The sequence below is a fragment of the Meles meles genome, chromosome 1 (assembly GCF_922984935.1).
Source record: "Meles meles chromosome 1, mMelMel3.1 paternal haplotype, whole genome shotgun sequence".
In the NCBI taxonomy this organism is placed as follows: domain Eukaryota; kingdom Metazoa; phylum Chordata; class Mammalia; order Carnivora; family Mustelidae; genus Meles; species Meles meles.
The window spans coordinates 162,797,497-162,818,393 of NC_060066.1; the positions used below are offsets into that span (position 1 = coordinate 162,797,497).

Genomic DNA, 20,897 nt, shown 5'->3' on the forward strand with positions numbered 1-20,897 from the left:
AAAGGCCTGGGCACCTGGGTGGTTCATTTAGTTAAGGGTCTGCCTTCAGCTCAAGTTGTGATCCTACGGTCCGGGGATCGAGTCCCACATCACACTCTCTGCTCAGTAGAGAGACTGCTTCTCCCTCTCCCTCTGTCTGCTGCTCTGTCTACCTGTGCGCGTGCTCTCTCTCTCTCTCTCTCTCTGTCAAATAAATAAAATAAAAATCTCTAAAATTTAAAATAAATAAATTTAAAATTTAAAATTTATTAAATTTTATTTATTAAAATTTATTGTTTATAAATTTTATTATTTATAGTATTTGTTATATAATATTATTATATAATACATTATATTATATATTATATAATGTTATTATGTAATACATAATATAATATATAATTATATAATATATAATGTTTGTTATTATTTATGAATTTTAATAAATTTATTTAAATTTTAAATTTTAAATAAATAAAAATTTAAAGGCTTATAAGTATATACCCCCCAAACATATTGTTTGAGGTAGATGCATTTATATAGATTGTATAGAAAATTAATATTTTTCTAATTATTCTTTCTGATTATATATTTTATTGCACTAATGCATATTTTCCTTTATTTTGTTTCCATTAACTTTTTATCCAGTTTGAGACTGAAAAATGTTAATTTCTAATACAAGAATACCATGCTTGATTACTTTTCTTAAACCACCAAGGGTCCATGTACCCCTCCTGCAATCACTCCCTGACACATCTATGTAAGATTCTAGACTCTTCCATGACTCCATTAGAAAGAAAATAATCAGATGGCAACATAACTGCTAACTGAGTAGGAAAACACACGTTGTATAAAAAGAAACCAGAAGGAAAATTCTTACCTTGGGGGAAACTATTAATTATCTTCGGTTTCCCTACTCCTTCCATAAATACTGGGTAAAGACTAAATTGATATTTCTCAATGGGGATAAAATGATCTGAGGAGAAAAATATATTAAAGGTCATTCAGGTCATTCTTACTGAAGTAACACTAACAAGGGAAACCTATATAAAAAAAATTTAGGTGACTCTCTTATTTTTCCAAACATAGAAATAAATTGTTATTTATGGATTGAAACTGATGATTAAGGGAGTTTCAAAAACCACCTAAGCATTCCAAATTCTCCTAGTAATGACAATTTTCAGAGGAGATCGGGCGCGTTCAGGGTGGTATGGCCGTAGACTAATGACAATTTTCAAATACTTTTTGAAAATATTATCCAGAGACACAAGGCTGCAGTTTTCAAGGGCGTGTTCTAATGATAGCCAGTTTGTTCAAGCTCATGGCGTATGAACTTATACTTTCCCTTTCCAGGACAATATGTCTTACCTCCTCTCCCAAATCCCCAAAGCCAGCAATATTCCCTTTCATGGACACTTAACTTCCTTATTTTCCCTATTCAAGGAAGGTGTGAGACTAAAGTCTTATGAAATGCAAAGAAGTGGGGGTGGGGACCAGGGATCCCCCTGTCCCGGGGACAACCATCTGTATAGCAAAGTTCAAAATGAATCTATCAGTGATGTATCATTTTTATAAATGTTAATAACATACAAGTATTCCACAAGGGATAAATCTTGTTGAGGCCTAGATTATATATTTACATGGTTTAAAGAAAAGCACAGAGAATAATCATCTGGACAATAATGGTAATGAACTGAATTTAGTTCTCTATCAATCATTTCTATTTGCCCTGATGCTAAATTCTAGGGTCTTTGGAATGAAACAGAAGTACAAGTCTCTGGAGTGATACTGTATAATAATAGGGTCATGGCAATTGTTAGCTTCCCTACTAAAACCTTACTCAGACTTGTAGATACTGTATTGTACACGATTACTTTGTACTTTAATCCCCTCCTGGGGCAACTGGTCTACTTTGGGAGTTTATACTGCCTACATCACTTAGCCCTACATTTGTAGACCTTCAGCCTGGCATTCCCACTCACTGCTAGTAGCATTATATGTTGGTACACAGATTTGGGAAAACAATTTGGTGGCAGATATCAAAGGCCATTAAAAAACAGTTCCAGGAAAAAAGAAAAAAGTAAAGCTGGAAGCAACAAAAAATGTTCTCAAATAAATAAATGATTTAAGTAGACTTGGGAATAAAATGCTATATGATCACTAAAAATCGCAGTTAAAAGGACTGGGGAGAAAACAGAAATGTGCTTGTGATATATCAAAGGAACGAACCAGAAGAAAAGCAATAGGTGACATGATTATGACTGTAAAGTATTTAGAAAGGATCAAATGAAACAGAACTGAATGTTTATGATAAAGTGATAGGATTATATGTGGTAAGATGGTAGTATCATTTACATTTTTGAAGTTTTCATTAACTGGCTATCTTACTTAAATTAATAATCACTCTTATGCTAATCTGTAAGAAAAACTTATTAAAGCACACCAAACTTACCGTGGATATAATACTTCTTAACTGATGGAGGGATCCTAAGCCATTTAACTTCACTGTCTTCATTAAGAATTTTCCACTCAGTAACAAAATACATCAGAGAGTAGTCACTAGGTAATAGCATCCAGGAGAGAAGCACACAACTGCTGTTTAAAGGATAAGCACTGAGCGACTGAACGGAATTTACTGAGGGGAAAAGAAGGAAATTTGTTTTTAAATTCAAAACTAATAAAAAAATTCCCCTAACAGTGTGAGGCGCATATGACCTACTGGAGAAAGGGAGATGTTAGAGAAGGCTCACATTTATATAGATAAATATAATACAATTATTTTTTTATTTTATTCATTTTTTTAACATATAATGTATTATTTGCCCCAGGGGTACAGGTCTGTGAATCATCAGGCTTACACATTTCACAGCACTCACTATAGCACATAGCCTCCCCAATGTCCATAACCCAGCTACCCTATCCCTATCCCCAACCCCCAGCACCCCTCAATTTTTTTCCTGAGATTAAGAGTCTCTTATGACCTGTACCCCTGGGGCTAATAATACATTATATGTTAATAAAAATAAAAAATTAAGAGTCTCTTATGGTTTGTCTCCCTCCCAATCCCAACCTGTTTCATTTTTTCCCTCCCTAACCCCCACAACCCCCGCCCTGACTCTCAAATTCCTCATATCAGATCATATGATAATTGTCTTTCTCTGACTGACTTATTTCGCTCAGCATAATACCCTCTAGTTCCATTCATGTCATTGCAAATGGCAAGATTTCATTTTTTGATGGCTGCATAGTATTCCATTGTGTGCGTGTGCGTGCGTGTGTGTGTGTGTGCGCCACATCTTCTTTATCCATTTATATGTTGATGGACATCTAGGTTCCTTCCATAGTTTGGCTATTGTAGGCATTGCTGCTATAAACATTCAGGTTCACATGCCCCTTCAGATCACTAAATTTGTATCTTTAGGGTAAATACCCAGTAGTGCAATTGCTAGGTTGTAGGGTAGCTCTATTTTCAACTTTTTGAGGAACCTCCATGCTGTTTTCCAGAGTGACTGCACCAGCTTGCATTCCCACCAACAGTGGAGGAGGGTTCCCCTTTCTCCGCATCCTCGCCAACATCTATCATTTCCTGACTTGTTAATTTTAGCCATTCTGACTGGTGTGAGGTCGTATCTCATTGTGGTTTTGATTTAATACAATTATTTTTGTACCACAGAGTCATATATGCAGAAAGATGTGGGAACATATGCCATTGAGGAGAAACCAAAATGGGGTTTTGGGATAGAGTCAAAAAAGTTGCTCTCCACTGGGATACGACACAAGCCTATTCATCATCCTCTCTGCTTCCCCACAAATTCCTCTCCTGCTGACAGAGTTGTGCTTTCAAAGGACAAGTCTGATTACTTAACACCCTCCTCACAGAGCCCCACTTAAAAGCCTCCACTGGATTTCCACATGTGAGGAGGAACCGCCTAGCATGTCTGTGAGGCCCAGGGCCAAGCCTCATTCAGCCTCCCAGCCTTTCAGGATTTTCTGCACCAGAGTCACCCTGGTTTTCTTTCCTCAGGTCCTCTCCTATGCCATGAGGACTTTCAATCAGACTATTCCTGTCTCAGGAGCCCGTGCTCTTTCCCCACTTTTGGGGGAAGTTTAATTCCTATACTGCTTCTTAAGAAAGCTTCTCTCTCAACGCCAAGTCAGGTTCTATTTTCTTTTCTTTTATAATATTACATTCCTTTCCTGGGAACACTGATTTCAGCTTACAAATAGGCTGATGAACTTGGAGGATTATTTGATCAATGTCTGTGTCATCTACTGGACTCTTGTGATTGCTGAGACCATTCTCATGGTCTGCATGGTTTCTGAATGGTTTCTGAATGCTGAGACCATTATAGTTTCTCTCTCGTTGGAATTCCCACCACCTAACAATGCGCAGCATTCAGTAAATATCTCTAGAACATACTGGTTGAAAATATTTTTAAATAAAATTTTTGAAAAAAAGAAAGAAAATATTTTTAGTGTAAAACCTTGTGCAGATGCTATGGAACTTACAAGAAGCTTACCCCATATGTACAAAAATAATCATAATACAAGGAAGACATAAAAAACCTTAAGAAAGGTAGAAAGCACCCTGATTTAGGATATATCTAATTAAAGCAGTAAGCAAAGACTTCATGGAAGAGATTAGTAGAGGTAGGGTAGATTTGAAATTTTCCATTAAAAAGTTATACTCTGAATATGTAATCCAGATTAGGAACTCCTATTAAAGGTAGTTCTCGATTCTCTAATTAATCAAATATATCAAAATTAAGGAAAGAAGGTTCATCACTCATATGAAATGAAGTACAAGTTAATTTGCAAGTCTGATCAATTACTTGCATCCATATAGTATGTAGTACTTACATGTGTAATAAATATAACACACATATACATGTATTTATTTTTACATACACACACATACACAGACAAGGAGAGAGACTGATTTATGTACAACTTCCATTGATCCAAGGGATTTAAATATTAGGTTTACTAGAATATTGTCATTGATCATAATACTATTTCAACATGGTTCTATTATATGAAAACCCAAGGGCCATATTACATAATCAGGATGCAATCTGTTTTGCTATTTTTCGGAAAAGATGATATAAAGGAAGAGAGCTCTCCAGGTTCAGAGTATTGCAGGCTTCTTGGAAGATCCTTTGGAATGGGAGGAGTATGTAAAGATTAAATGCTAAAAAGGGGTACAGGTTTACTACTCTGTACCCTTTCTTACCTTTGCTCATAAGCCATGAGAAGGTTAAATTAAAATTCACAAAAGAAGCACCAATTGAGTTGACAGCCAGAACTGTAACAGAATGTGCTTGTTCTGTCCACAGGAAAGTGAATTTAGTGTGATTTCCCACATCTTCTGACCATGTTCCATTGCGGGAAGTATGATGTTTTACCACATATTTTCTCACACTGCACAATGAGTCATTTTTCATCAGAGGCTGTAGTAAACACAAAAATTGATTAGTTCAAGGGCTCCAGTGCTTTTTATACCAACCAAGCCCATGAATTCTTCTTATACATTCCCCATTTGGAGGCAGGGTCAGACCAGGGCAAAGCCCCGTCTAGTTCAAGGCTGAGGTATAGGGAGGTAGGGGAGATAGGGCCCATCTCTGACCACAGATACAGTGAAGGTGTCTGGGTGGGTATGGAACGTAGGAAATTTCTTTTCTTCCTTTCGATTTTTTTTTCCTTAAGACTCGGAGAACAAATCATTCAAATATAATTAAATATGGATACAATTAGGACACCTTCCTTCCAATAAATTTCACAGTAATTTTAGAGAAAAGAGGGACCAGCAGTGAATCAGAGTTTCCTTATTGAAACAGCAGACAAGGAATAATAACCCTCTAGTTCTGTAAAACAACAACAAAAAAGCTGGAAAGATGTTAATTATCATTTATGTTAATCCCAGTAAAATTAATCATTTGTTTCTTCTGACCTGTTGCTAACTCAAGTAACAGAGGCTATCAGAACCATGCATATGGCACCCCAGAATTTCTGCTCCATAGTTTAAAAAAAAATATCGTATCAGATCGCTGATGATTCCAATATAAAGTCTAGTCCACTTCTACTCTTTCACTTTACAGAGTGTTAACAATATACTCCACCTGCCCCATTACTGCTACCTGCTTCAAATAAGATAAGCCAGGGGCACCTGGGTGGCTCAGCTGATTAAGCATCTGCCTTTGGCTCAGGTCATGAATTGGGGATCCTGGGATCCAGCCCCGTGTGGGGCTCCCTGCTCAGTGGGGAGACCGCTTCTCCCTCTGCCCCTCCCTCTGCCCCCACGCACTGGCCTCTCCCCCTCCCCCTGCTCACGCTCTCTCTCTCTCTCTCTGAAGTGAATAAATAATCTTCAAATAACATAAACCAATCCCTTATAAACCTAACTGATAACAACTCTCTACAATAGACTGGAACAGCGCTTCTCAATGTATTTTTTTGTCATTGAGATTCCTCTAAGTCAGAAATAATGGAAAAAAAAATACAAATGCAATCCATATGTCCCTGCAAAGTGTGGAACCATCTGGGCAGGTGGGGAGCAATATCTGAGCAGGCATCCACCAGTCCAGCCTTACATTTATACGGATCAGGAAACTGAGGCTGAAGAGTGTAAGTGACTTCGCCAAATTAATGTTCAGCTGAGAACAGAGTGAACTCCCTCACCCCATGCCAGGCCCGGTCTGCATAGCTCTCTGCAATCCCATCTCAGAACAGAAACCAAGTCAACATTTCATGAGCGTGAAAATAAAATTTAAGATTAATGTAAAAAGCAGGAATACCTTCCAGAGTAAAGTAACATTCCTCTCCTTTTTAGTGGTGTCTTCATTTATTATTCTCCAAAATTCAGGTCCTCTGGTAGGAACTGCAGAATGACAAGAAGCCCAAGTTGTACACGTGTTCTCAGGAGGAACATGCTGGAGTCGTATTTGAAAGCGCCTGCATGCATTCTTAAGACACATTTACAAAATCTCCACAGACCTTTTATATCCACAACAACTGTGTAGGCGGGACTGCTCCAGTTACTCCAGTAGCCCAGCCCGTCCAGCCTCCGGCAGCGCACCTGAACTGTGTAGACCGCACACAGGTCTGGCACTAGGACACTGGCCGACTTTGATTTTGCCTCGTACACCTCGTACATCTGTAAAATACGGCCAAGCGGTAGAAAAATCATTACGAACCCCTCCATAGCTGGCGGGCCCCGAACTGCATTTAAAACCTTAATACGATTCCAAAATTAAGAGAGACCTGACTTTGTGTTTTCTGGCTTGAGAAATACTTGCATGAGGCTTGGATCCTGAGCTCCCTCTAGTTCAGGATTGTCTTAATCATCTTGTTGCTTCCTCCTCAGGACAAGATTTGGACTGGCCTACTCGAATCTCGCTCCCCGGTCACTCTTCACTCTGGTCCTAAACTCTGTCCACTAGTTCCCTATCCACAAAAACTCTCAGTAATTTTAACCTGGTGGTTACATAGTCATGTCTCTGTTACTCAGTCTCCTCAATAAGCTGGTAAACAGTCACATTCCTTTCAGGTAAAATGATTAGGATCTAATGTCCTATTTAGGATTCCTCATGTTTCTGGGTCTTTGCAGACCGCCATCTGAAACTGACATAGCCAGTCATCATAGGTACACTCACCACTATGGGTGTGATTTTGGTTGTTTGATAAAAGCAGCTTCTTCCAAAATACGTCCCAATGAACATACAGGTACTAAAGATTATTATTAGATGTTAAAGAAAAAAGGGTTCCTCGGTAAAATAAGTTTGAGAAACATAGAATGAAATAAAGGTCACAAATAAAGCCACAAATGTTTCTTTAATGCAGGACCTCTCTGAACCATTAGTATGTACCAGAGAGCAATTCTACACCAGGAACACACAGTGATGCAGCCCTTCTTAAGTTGATTCAGCCATGCAATCTTTTTTCAAGGAATATTTTATCGGATCAATGTTCTGTCACGCTCATTTTGGGAAATGATGGCTTGCAGGAAATGTCATTCCTTAAAAGGGTTAGACCCATAGCAATCTATTGAACAAAAATAGCTATAGAATACCCAAGAGGTACTTTTATGCCAATAAAATAAAGCCTAATCAATACAGTTATTAAAACAGCTGTAAGAAACAACATTTAGTGAGGCAAGCTGGAGACATTTCTAGGTAAAATGTACCTTCCACTGTACTTCTTTTCCATTTAAGGCATAGCGAATCTGGAACTTAAGATTATTCTCTGGAAAGACTGGCTTTTCCCAAGATATTTTCAATAACCCAATTTTTACAGTAATTTCTGCTTTCACACTGGATGGAGGCAGTGGTTTCACTAGAAATTTTAAAAAGAGTATACTATAACAGCAATTCAAACAGTGATAACAGTTTTAAAACATGATTATGATAAGTTTTATACTCAATATTTATAAAACAGTATCTCCTTTTCAAAGCTTTCTCATTCATTATCTCACTTGATCCCCTACAATTTTATGTGATGTGTAAGGAAGGGATTATCTCTAGTTTGCAAATAGTCTGATTGAAAAAAATCAATACATTGACCATGTCACCTGCAAGAAATAAGATCTAATTAGAAATTGAGCCATTAATTCCACATGCAAAAGATCTCACACTGAGCATGTAAGCATCCATAGCGTATCTGTTCTATGCAGAGCTTTAATAAAAGGAAAAATAAAACACACACTGCATTCTTTTCCACATGTGTGAGTTTCACACTGTCCTACTGTTATGAAGTATTTCTAGGTCAAGGTCAGAGATAGTCTTACAGAGTAAAGACCTGGTTCTCTATCATCTGAGGAAAACAGGCTTTTGAAGGGCAGAAATAGAGGCAAAGATGATCAGAATGGCAAGGACTCTTGAAAAAAAAAATGAAAAGTAAAAGATAATACACAAACTCAGTGTATTTTGGAACTAAATGTCCCAAACCCCCAGGACACTAGTGCGAACTCTGCAGGTCCAGACTTCAACAATACCTTAGACTGTTGATGACCAAACCCCTGAACTTTTTCACTACTACACGGTTTCTCATACTTATTCAATTCTTCATATATGAAGAAGACATTCTTTACCAACCAGTAAGAGGACATGCATTTCATCTCCTGAAAAGATAATTCCTCCTCAGAAAAGGAAGTACGTATGTTTGAGAGACGTAAGATTGTCCTTGACTGAATCATATGGCTGTCATATGGATATATTCCATGAATATCTAGTTTACAGAAAGGATGCTTAATGGATAAGAGTTTTGCATGATCCACAACACACACCCTGGGGCATTAAGAGGAGCTTTCCACATTTTATAGGTGATAAAATAGTCACAGAGCACTTACATGTCTAGCCCATGTTTACAAAGCTAATAACAGGTGGAGCTAGCATTTGGATCCTCAAATTGAATCTCCACATTGTTTCCTAGCACTAAGTAGTTAATAGAAGCCCAACTTAAACTCCTATTTTAGCACTGAAAAGAGTAATATTGAGGGTTGTTTGGACAGCATATAGAACTAAATCCATGTTGCATTTGTCCTTTAGGACGTGTGAGGTTATATCTGTGCATGTCTGTGGGGTAGAGAGTGATAGGAGAGTTCTTTGCCATCCCAAGATATTTAGTACCAGAGAAGTAACGCTTAAAGTAAAATCACTTTAAATGGAACCAAACTAAATAGCATGGGGTAGGAGGGCCCAAGGGGAGCCAATTAATTGGGACTCTATGGTGATTTAAAAAACTAAAAATTATGACTTTATGCTATATTTAACAAAATATAGGTTTTAATTCATATGTGTACTAATTATTTGAAATGTAATGATTCAAATATTGTTTTTTGGCATAATTTGTTTCCCAAAACAAAATATAGCACCAAAAGATATTCCTTTACCTCTGTTGTATAATTATAAATGGGTCTTTTCCCAAAGATTTCACATTAATATTGGAGGGATATATTATATACGTCAAGAACTCCCTTAACTTTGAAATCAATATATCTTTTTAAAAGAGTATTTAAAATTCATGATGGATATCATCATGCTTGATCTATTTTTCTCTTCTTTGACTTAGTTATTTTGAATTCTTCTGCATCCAATGCAGCCTCACAAATTAAATCCTTGGGTTATGACTACTAGATTCCAAAATCCATCACAATACCCAAGTTAAATTTTTAAATTAAAAACACCAAATTTTTCATAAGTATATTGGGAGAAAAACAAAGCAATGCATTATTTAGAATACTCTTACTGCTAAATTTTATTCCCAATGACCAATATAACTTGTCAGATTGTATGCTGAAAATATTCTTATTGCAAAAATTGTGTTATAAGTAATTTAAAAGAAGATAAAAATGGCAAAACTTTCTAAAGTTGATTGTCTTCCCAATTGCACTGTAAACGTGAAAAAAAAATTTGTTTAAATATAGTGTGATCAGGAAATGGTAAAACACAACAGTTTCCATGAATCAATCTGAATCCAAATCTGCTAATAAAAATGAAGACACACCACAGAGTTTGACATACCCACGGAATCAGGAACGACACACGTTGGTGGAGAGTCAAGTGAACCCAAAGAGTGATTGATTTTAATCCACATTGTATAGCCAGATAAGAGAAAGATTGGCTGAAATATGCATTCATAAAAACCATCTCTCTGCAAATGGCAATCTTTGGGTTCAGATATGGGATGAATAGATGGAACATCAGAACAGTAAAGGCTGCTCCTTAAAAGATACGAGAACAGTCAGTTAATATCCAACAGTGATGAAAGCAATAAGATATTTGAGCAATAAGATATTTGATTTCTGTTCCATCTAAAACAAATGTTTTTATTGGAAAGACATTTTTGAATTCCCAGCTATATCACAATTTTATGTATTTCCATAAAAGTAAACAATAAACCATACTAAATATTTTATTAGGTAATAAGTGGAAATGCAAGTAAAACAAATGGCATTGCTCTAAGAAGGAGATAAGGATCCAATTAGAGATAAAACCTACAACACCTTGAAAGTCAAGCTAATGTTATATATAAGTGATACCATTTTAGAAGTATAGATTACAAGTGGTATTGGGACACTCCTGAAATGGGAAGGAAGATAAATCTCTTACGCTTTAGAAACAGATTAAATTCCACCATAAATTGAAGATACAATTGATAGTTGTAATTGACAATGTCCTAATATTATCTAGTTCAAAGCAATAGAATGATAATAATACCAATTCTTGATTCATACCTGAGTCATATGATTAAATAGGTAACACATTTAACACATTTCCTCAGAGAAGAAATTTAAGAAAGTAATTTTTATAACTGTGTCCTGATCCACACACTCTGCCTCAGAACTTACAGAGCACTGGTCCTTTCCCTTGAAATAGCCCGGATGCCCCTATTTGCTCTGAATACAGCATTTAAGTGGTTAAAGTAGCAGTTACCATTTCCATAAAAATGGAGCTAGGAGGTTACAAAAAAATGAAAAATCTATATTTTTCTGTTTCTCATTTTCTATTTTTTGTGACTTTTCCTGCTTACCCCCTCCAAAATTACAATCATTGGGGTGTGTATATGAAGGAGTGCTGGCAGAGTGCGGGGGCAGAGATGAGAACCAGGCATGAGGCGTCCTCTGTGGGTAAGAACTGTGACCATGTACCAAAGCACAGTTATACGCCACTTGGAATGCAGACGTTAGTGTCTTTGTCATCATGAGAGCAAGAGCCATTTACTGAATATTTACTAGGAGAAATTCTATCACTTAATTACAATTAAATGGAATATATCATCAAATCTCATGGAAACCTTATAAGTCCTATCATTCCCTCCAGTGTACAGACAAGGAAATCGAGGTTTAGAGAGGTTAAAAAATAAAAAAAAAACCAGCCCAACTACATTCAGGGACTTTGGCTGTTCTTCATAAATGTTAGCAAGACAAATAAGACACAGAGCTTTTGTGATGATCAGCCACCAACACCTTTTTTTAATGCAAAAAATGCCATGGAAAGAAAATGAAGACAGATTATAAAAGTAAAATGGCAGCCATGAATACTCTATTGATTTCAAAATACTCTTACCAGGTAAAATGAAGCCAACTATTATTCCTATGTAAGAAATTGTCCTCTTTCTTTTTCTAATACTACATAAGAATAGACTGGTCACCTTAGGTATAGAGTTCAGATTGCAGTATTTCATGAGGGGGGTTTGTTTTTCAGTAGAAAATTTAGATTTTAAGAATAAATGAGGACAAGTGAAACAAACTGGAAGACCCCAATACAAAACACAAATTGACACAGGGTGCTTGAGAGCAGTACACAGAACTGAAAACTAATATGAGAGATTATAAAAATAAAAATGTATCTACCTTCTCCTAAACAAGAGTGCTATTATTTCAGATGATACTAAAGGAAGATGAAGCCTTGAATTCTTTTCAAAACAGAGAAGGGTAAAAATAAACAAGCACAAATTACTCTTTAGTAATAAAACACTTCACTCCATATTAAGTGTTTCTTTCTTAATCTTTCCTACTTCTAAAAGTATTCATATTGTATCTTACAATCTTTGTGCTACTACCTCTGATTTTTTTCCAAAATATTACTCTTCAGCAGATAATACAGGACTTCTAAAATTGCTGATATTCTCCTCGGGTCAATTCCCTAAGTCAAATTAAAATGTACAGAAACCAGTTTTTCTTGGATTTCATTCAGTAGTTAAAATGCAATTATGGAAAATTAATTGATTATCAGAAAAATAATTTGAGGTGAAAACAAAATACATTTTTACCTCAATGTGAGTTTTTTATTTGATCCCTCAAAAATTTATTTGATCCCCAATTTATTTGATCCCTCAAAAATTTCCTAATCAAGTAGATTCTACTTTCCTCTTTCAGGAAGAACGTCTCCCAGAGAACTGTTACGATATCTCTACCAGAAGTCTTATCTCACTGTATCCACAGAACAATAAAACAGTAAGAACAACACGTACCTGTGATACCTCAACTGCAAAGTACTTCCCATGAGTGATTGGATTGCATTGGCTGACCATCTGCAAGTCATTTTAGTTAAGTACCCATCAGTTTCACATGATATATTGATATTGACATCTATTTAAAACACATTAAAATATTAATACAAAGCAACAACACCAAAGCAATTTTTACTGAAAACAACATGTCCTTACATTATCAATGGAACTCTAACACAGGGTCCGTAATAAACATCTGCTGGTGGAAGGAAACGGAGAGGACAGCATTCTTACCGATCACATATAGTTCCGCATAGCGATGGTGGCATTCCTGCTGGTTGCAGCAGTACACGGCATCGTAGGTGAACTTCCCACGAGGCTTGGTTGCATTCAAATGTGGAAATGTGACTTTGCTAATGCGGTCACCCACGACGGCATACTGCCTTGGAGGAATTTTCTCCGCCAAATTCAGCCACCAAACAATCTTTTTTGAGGAAACAATCTCGTTTTCACTTTTATAAATGCAGTGAAAAGAAACGTTAGACCCGACACTTGTCAGAATTTTAGGTGGAAAGTATACGACATCTGCAATAATAGAAGGGGAGGATATGGGATGAAAACCAAAAACATCCTGTGAGGAATTGAGGCTATGTAGAAAGGCTTCACAATGCATTCAGTTTCACACTGCCAAAAATAAATGAGTGTACTAAGAGACTGTGCAATTGTACCTGCCTGTTTATGGACAGTTACATAGTATCTCAGGCACTCTCATTCCCAAATGACTTGAACTTTCAAAAATGTCCAGTATTTTCTAAACATAGAGACTTTTTTTTTTTAAGATTTTATTTATTTATTTGACAGAGAGAGATCACAAGTAGGCAGAGAGGCAAGCAGAGAGAGTGAGAGGGAAGCAGGCTCCCCGCCGAGCAGAGAGCCCGATGCGGGACTCGATCCCAGGACCCTGAGATCATGACCTGAGCCGAAGGCAGTGGCCTAAACATAGAGACTTACTACAAAATTTTTTTGTGCATAATTGTCATTTGCTAATTGATAGGCAGAAAATTAATTCAAGTGAAATATAATCTAATTCCACAATGACATGTTTTCCATCAGACTCCGCTTTGAGAATCAGTGAAATGTAGGGCGAGTTCTTGAATCAAATCACTCTAAGGCAAAATCCCGAAGACTAAATGGTGGTTGCTACTATTTCATTTGGATATATGAAAATTTCAAATAAGTAGGTAAAGTAGAAAAGTAAATTTTAAATAAGAAAACTAGTTAGGATATGTAAAATCAATGATGTGTCAAGGCACCAAAACAGAAAAAACTGTAAATACTGATCTGTAATATTTCAAGTTATTTAATGCCAGTATGGTGTGGTTACAAAGGGAACCAATATTTTTCTAAAATATTATTTTTAAGGCCTCTACACTATTCTATACTATTTTTTCGGTCTCTTATTGTTGGAAACATAGTTTACTTATATTTTTAATTAGAAAGAAAATAAAAATAAATGACTCTTTACATAGGAAGAAATTAGTTCTGCCACAATGCATTACAAAAACAGTATATTTCAGTTGTGCAATATAAGGTAGGCCATTTTCTGCTGAAGGAATGTGAATATCTGTTCTCATACATATCATCCTGATTACCCCCAAAACAAAAACAAAAAACTTCATTGATTTTTTTTTTAAGATTTTTAATTTACTTGACAGAGAGTAAGAGCACAAGCAGGGGGAGCAGCAGGCAGAGGGAAAAGCAGACTCCCTGCTGTGCAAGGAGCCTGATGGGGGCTCAATCCCAGGATCCTGGGATCATGACCTGAGCCAAAGGCAGAAGCTTAACCGACTGAGCCACCAGGTGCCCCAAAACTTCATTGATTTTTATTATTTAAGTTTTTCTTTTTTTGTAATAGCTAGCTAAACTCCCCTGTCCTTATATTTACAATCCTTACAAAACATTTTACTTGGTATTTCTACAGTCAAGCATAAACAGGAAAAGTTTTAGTAGCATGAAATCACTGACAGAAGTCAGTTGGTCAGATTCATAATCCTAGCCTAGGGTGGCGCTCAAGCTTCATTGGAACATTACTTACTACACACAAGTAGGCAGCACAGACCTGAAAGATCCTTAACCTACTTTCAATATGCTCCACATCTCATTACTGAACTGCTTCAGAAGTCTAAGAGTAATTTATTTTTATAAAGAGTACAATAAGATTTCAAAAGTTAAACTGAATCTTTTAAAGATAATAAAAACCTCAAAGCACTTCATTTTAAAATTGACTAAGTAAGGCTAAACTGAGAAATACAGTTAAAGTCAGAGTATTTTGGCATGATTAAATATTAAAATATTAGCTTAAAAAGAATAAAAACAAGTTATTAAATACCTGATTTTATAAAATGCACACTGAATATACAGAAATTGATATGAAGTAAATGTTAAATACTTAGTTTTCAAAATAACATATATTTCATTCTCATGTGAGATACACAACATTTAATATGTAAAATAAGAAAATAATTTTCTTCTCGTGACTAAGTACCAGTACTTTTGCAGAATCTATACTAACGAATTTCATTAAAAGAAGAAATTCTTCTAAAATAAATAAATATTAGTGAATTACTTCAATGAACATAAATTATAAAACACCTTAGTTTAAAAAAAAAAACCTTAGTTAAAGTTATTTTAAAATATGTTTATTATATGACCAGAAAAGAAATTTTTAAATTTTCGAAGCAGATTTTCTATTTTTATCTAATGGGAAAATATTTTCTCTAATACATTACAAGCACTGTCGAGTATGAAATGTAGAAATTATCTGTTTTTCCTCTAGCAGGACAAGAGTGCAGTTAAGAAAGGTATTACTAGAAGTCAGCACTTCTAAACTTATTTTTAGTATGTAGCATAACTTAATTGCAATATTCTTGGACTTCTTAAGTTCTGGCAAGGTCCTGGGTTTTCTTCTAAAAGAGTCCAAGATCTCCCAACAGCTAAAGAAAGAACCTAGCCAATTCATTTTTTAAAAATCTATAAGAATTCCTTGATTAAAATGTCAATGCTTCAATAACTGTACACTTGGTAGGTAGTTTTAACAAATCAACAAACAAAAAGTAGTAGCTATAAAGGGACTGATAATTAGCATCTATTTGTTCTGGCACCAATACATCAGATAGCCTCTGTTCAAAAAAAAAAAAAAAAATCAATAAAATCCAAAGTGTTTGGAAGTGATAAAGTAGGTGTGCTAATTCACTGTAAATAAGTTAATGCCTCTCTTACAGAATGTTTGTTTGGTGGATGCCATTGTAGCGCCTAGCAGTGAACAGTACTGATAATCTAATAATAGCAACTACCCAGGTTTAAGGGAGAAGGATCCAAATCCTTTACACAAGAACAGGAATCTCCCAAGGTTGGAGAAACAGACTTCACTGGTGCACAGGGTTCAAGAACAAGCCTCCAGCGCGTAAGTACTGGGGCATGCGGGAACTGCGGTGAAGGAAACTCAGAAAACCTGAGACCTGAAAAACCCAAGCAACGCTGAAGCTTCATTTATCAGGAACCACTAAGGAAATGAGGTGTTCTATGAAAGTGCTCTATGTAATTAAGCTTATCACTTATTAGTTCCCAGGATCAATTTTTAGTGACACCAGAAATCTTGTATAAACATCCATTAGGCGCTTAATCACAGTATTAGTGTGTATGAACATGAATGCTGGAATTACACTGCCAGTCTAGATTGGGCCAACGTTTACGATTTCCTTAACCTCTCTAAATCTCGATTTCTCTGTCTATAAAAGGGGACTATCAATACCTATCTCACAGGGGATCGAAAAGATAAAATGATAGTACATGTAAAGCACTTAGACCAGTGCTTGAAACACAGGAAGCACTCCATAACTGTCTTATTATTGTTGTTGTTTTATTATTATTATTCAGTAGGAAGTATGAAGCTAGGTACACCTTTGATTTATGATTCAGTACCTATCATTACACCGTTACTGCAGACGATCCTAGAACAGAGAAATGTGCTTGGGAACTACTGGAGTGTGAAGGCTTTTTTCTCTCCGCTTTTGGTTTCTCTGGTCTACTTCCTATTTGGCAAGTTTCTGTCTTTCGCTTAATAATCACCTGGTACCACTCAGTGGCATCTAAGCCATCCAAGCCTGTTAAAATAGTAAGCGTACCTTTATACTCATTGCTAAATCAACAAATTCTGCCCTTTGGGGACTATTTACTTACTCACTGTCTGGATTTATTTCTCACTTACTATCAGATATTTCTGTTTGGAATGTCTAACGTCACTAGAGGGACACATATGAGGCAAATAAGTAAAAGGCCAGGTGTTAATTGCAATATTTAGACACTGTACAAGCAAGTAAATTGGCAAAGTTTCTTTTCAATGAAGCATATCTTTATTACTGTCACATACATAAAACACTAAATATTTGCATAGGGAAGAACATATATATATATACGTATGTATGTGCTTATAATATACATTTATAAATCTGATTTATATTATGTATAAAAGCATATAAACATGGTCCAACATATTGAGGAACCTGAGCAAATTTAATCCTACAGATATTGATGTGCCCTAAGAAAGGTTATTTTCTAGTAATCTAAAAGGGTTTCGTACAAAGTAAAACAGAACTAAAACTATGTCCATCCAAAGGTCTAAAAACCTAAGCTGAAAAATCCAAAATAAAATCTTACATGAAATGTAACACAAATAACTATTATATTATGCTGGATCAAAATGTTCATCTTAACCCTATTAAATACAGAATTGCTAAAAATCATTATTCTAGAAAGGTATAATCTACAATTCGAATATTAACAAACTTTAAAAATAACAATGATTCCTTTAGAATTTCCCTCTTCCTTGGGGAGGGGGTGGGTTTTCAGATCTAATTAAGAAGTAAAATCACAAAGAAGAAAGCCACCTTCTTGTGAAAGAGAACTATTTCACCAGATGGTAAGTGAAGGCAGCAAGTCAGAGGCCTCTGAGAGTGGGGGTCAGGGTTACTTGCCTCCTCTGCACCCCATCCCACTCTCTTAAAAACCTCCATGGGACATTCTTTAAAAGTTGGTGTTGTAATTTATTCCCCTCTACATAATTCACTGCCGGTGATTAAGACCTATTTATCAACAACTCATAATTGAAGGTAGAAAAGGTGGCCTTCCTCCGAAAAATTCCAGAAGTTCAGACCTCAGCACACACATTGTGATGCTCAATAATTATCTGAGAAATCCATGTCTTCTAAATCTGTTCACAGAAGGTCCCTGGCTTTCTTGGGTAGAACCAATCCTTCCTGCTGCCTAGAACTTTGTTAGCTCTTCTGACAACCTTGTTCATGCAATTAGCTATGTACCATGTCAACCTGTAACCTTCATTAGATGTTGAGATTTTGAATATTGAGACTGTGGATTTGGAAACTGATTGCATCTACTCTTTACTGGGTGCTTACTAAGGCTCAAACACTATAGTGTTATATAGTATATATATATAGAGAGAGAGAGTGTAGGTGCACTGTTTCATTCTATCCAAATAAGAATGTCCCTATTTTGTAGATGGGCCAATTGAGGCATAGAAGGGTGAAGAAACTTTCCAAATAAGAGGTGAGGCCAGAACTTCTATAAAACACTGTCAGACTCCAAAGTCAGTGCTCTTAAACCACTAATGTTACTGGCTTTTTGGCTAACTGATGCTTTTTAAATTGGAAGTAATCAATAAATGGACTTAATTCATTAAATGTGTTGACTATCTGCTTAATGACTTACAGGGCACTTGCTGTCTCTATATATCCATATTCACCCTGCATGAGTTTCAGTAGGAATAATTTTGCTCTTTTGACAGATCAGACAACTAGGCAAAAGACCCTGGAGTGTCTTCCGGGTCACAAGGTAGCATATGACAGGGCTGGACCATTCCAAGATGTCTGCGCCCTTTGTAAAACACCACCTCAACTTCATGAGGAAGTTTTGAATAAACCACAGTTTTTCTGATGTTAAAGATTAAAAACATGAAAACTGACAGTGAAAACTCTGAAAAGCCAGCATCTGAAGTGAAAAGAATTATTCCATTATGTTATTAATTGTTATATTATGTAAAATACAATACATGAAATTTGAATATTTGGAATTTATGTCAAATAAATATATCTGACTTTAAATGTAAATTAAGGAAACACTGATACCAGTAATGTTCTGAATTTGTGAGTCTGGAACCTTTCTATTAAGTCTATCTTTTGAATAGGTAAGAGTAATTCAGCAAGACACTTACTATGGACACACATAAACTTGGGAGCTCTTACACAAGTTTTGCTTTGTTTTTTTTTTTTTTACAAGTTTTCATTCACAAATTTACCTGCCAACACTCAAATAAAACGTTAATATTGTGTCCCTCCTTTTGGCTTATTACCACAAAATTTAAGATGCTTACAATAGCCAAAAGAAAAATCAGGAAGCATATTCTCTCAATAGGAGCTACTACTACAAAACGTACCTTGTGTGGTAAAGATGAGAGGGGTGCTCCAGTCACCCCAGATTCCTGGGCCATTCAGTCTCTTGCCCCTCACTTGAACCTTGTATGAAGACCCAGGGAGCACACTGTCTATCAGCAGAGATGTAGTTGAGACAATCTCATCACCCTGTTAAATATTGTTTGAAAACACCAGAGCATCAAGTTGACATGGAACCTTCATCAAAATTGAGAACAAGCAGTCCCAGCAAATTTCAAGGAATGAAAATCTTAACAGATAGTTGGCCAGACCATGGTAGCATTAAACAGGAAACAGTGAGAAAATATTTTTTCTCAAATGTTTGCACCTTAGTCGATAAAATTTTAAATAACCCACGACTCCAAGAAGAACAACACAGTGATGATCAGCAGATATTTTTAACTGAAAGATAACAAATATTGACCTTGTGAAATTTGAGAGGTACAGCGAGTCAGCAGGGAGTTTCAAGCCACCGCTGACATCTGTAATACACACATGGTAGAAAATCATGAGTAGGAGCGGACACAAAATTATTAACATTCCTAGAGGAAAGTGTCACAGAGGAGGGCATGAAGAATTTTAAGAACCTGAGCCCTGATCCTGAGAAGCTGTATTGAATCAAAATACAGTTTACAAACTATAGGGCAAATATCTAAGAGACCTAATTCTGCGTAAAACAACCACTATTAAGAATTGCTTAGCAAATACACTGTTTTCCAATGATGTACTCCAAAACGATTGAACCCTCTGGCCTCTTAAACCATGGGGTACCAGAGACCAAAAGGGTGAGAAGCACCACGAATGTATTACACAATAGCAGGCCACCTAGATTTCAAATCTTCTTGTCTCCATTTTACAGATGAGAAAACTGAAGCCCAGAGAAGTCTTAACTCTTAACTCTGCTTTTCCACACAGGATATCAAGGATTCCTTTTCTGCTCTTTATGAAAATAAAGTCTTTTTAAAAAACTGGCCCAGAGCTACAAAGACAGGGTTTTACTTCTAAATTATATAACAGTTTGTTTCACAAGGGAAAATTCCAAAGTCCATGCATGGCCCATACTCTTTATGATTTCCTCCTTCTCCTCTCATTCTTCTCTTTGATTCCTCCACTGCCTCCCCCAACCTCCAGCTTCTCCCCTGGCTTAGGGCCTCTGAATTACTGTTTTCTCTCTTTGGAAACTAATCCCCCTAGATATCTACTTCACCAATCTCCTCAGATCCTTGCTCAAGTGTCACTTTCTCCATGAGGCCTCCCCACCTCCACTGACTATTACAACCTACTAGCTCCGCCAGCACCCGTTAGCTCTGCCACTCAGGATATCCTGGTGAACACAGAACAGCTCCTAGTCCCTAGTAGGTGCTCAATAAATATGGAAAGAATGCAACAAGAATTTGACAGACTTTATACAGCAAAGGCACATGGCGCAAGTAAACAAAGATGTTGACCAATAAAACAACAGTTGGA

General features: G+C 36.3%; 1 protein-coding gene across 4 annotated transcripts in view; it reads right to left on the reverse strand.

The window, feature by feature from the left end:
- Nucleotides 1-20,897, reverse strand: part of LEPR (leptin receptor) — an 89,061-nt gene that overhangs the window by 16,398 nt on the left and 51,766 nt on the right. For all 4 annotated transcript variants that reach the window (XM_045979971.1, XM_045979953.1, XM_045979962.1 and 1 more), the window contains 10 exons: nucleotides 19,436-19,580; nucleotides 13,222-13,512; nucleotides 12,949-13,066; nucleotides 10,497-10,696; nucleotides 8,162-8,310; nucleotides 6,973-7,132; nucleotides 6,774-6,856; nucleotides 5,213-5,429; nucleotides 2,432-2,614; nucleotides 860-955 (listed from right to left, as the gene is read on the reverse strand). In XM_045979971.1, coding sequence (XP_045835927.1) covers nucleotides 860-955; nucleotides 2,432-2,614; nucleotides 5,213-5,429; nucleotides 6,774-6,856; nucleotides 6,973-7,132; nucleotides 8,162-8,310; nucleotides 10,497-10,696; nucleotides 12,949-13,066; nucleotides 13,222-13,512; nucleotides 19,436-19,580 — 1,642 coding nt within the window. The remainder of the gene's footprint in view (nucleotides 1-859; nucleotides 956-2,431; nucleotides 2,615-5,212; nucleotides 5,430-6,773; nucleotides 6,857-6,972; nucleotides 7,133-8,161; nucleotides 8,311-10,496; nucleotides 10,697-12,948; nucleotides 13,067-13,221; nucleotides 13,513-19,435; nucleotides 19,581-20,897) is intronic.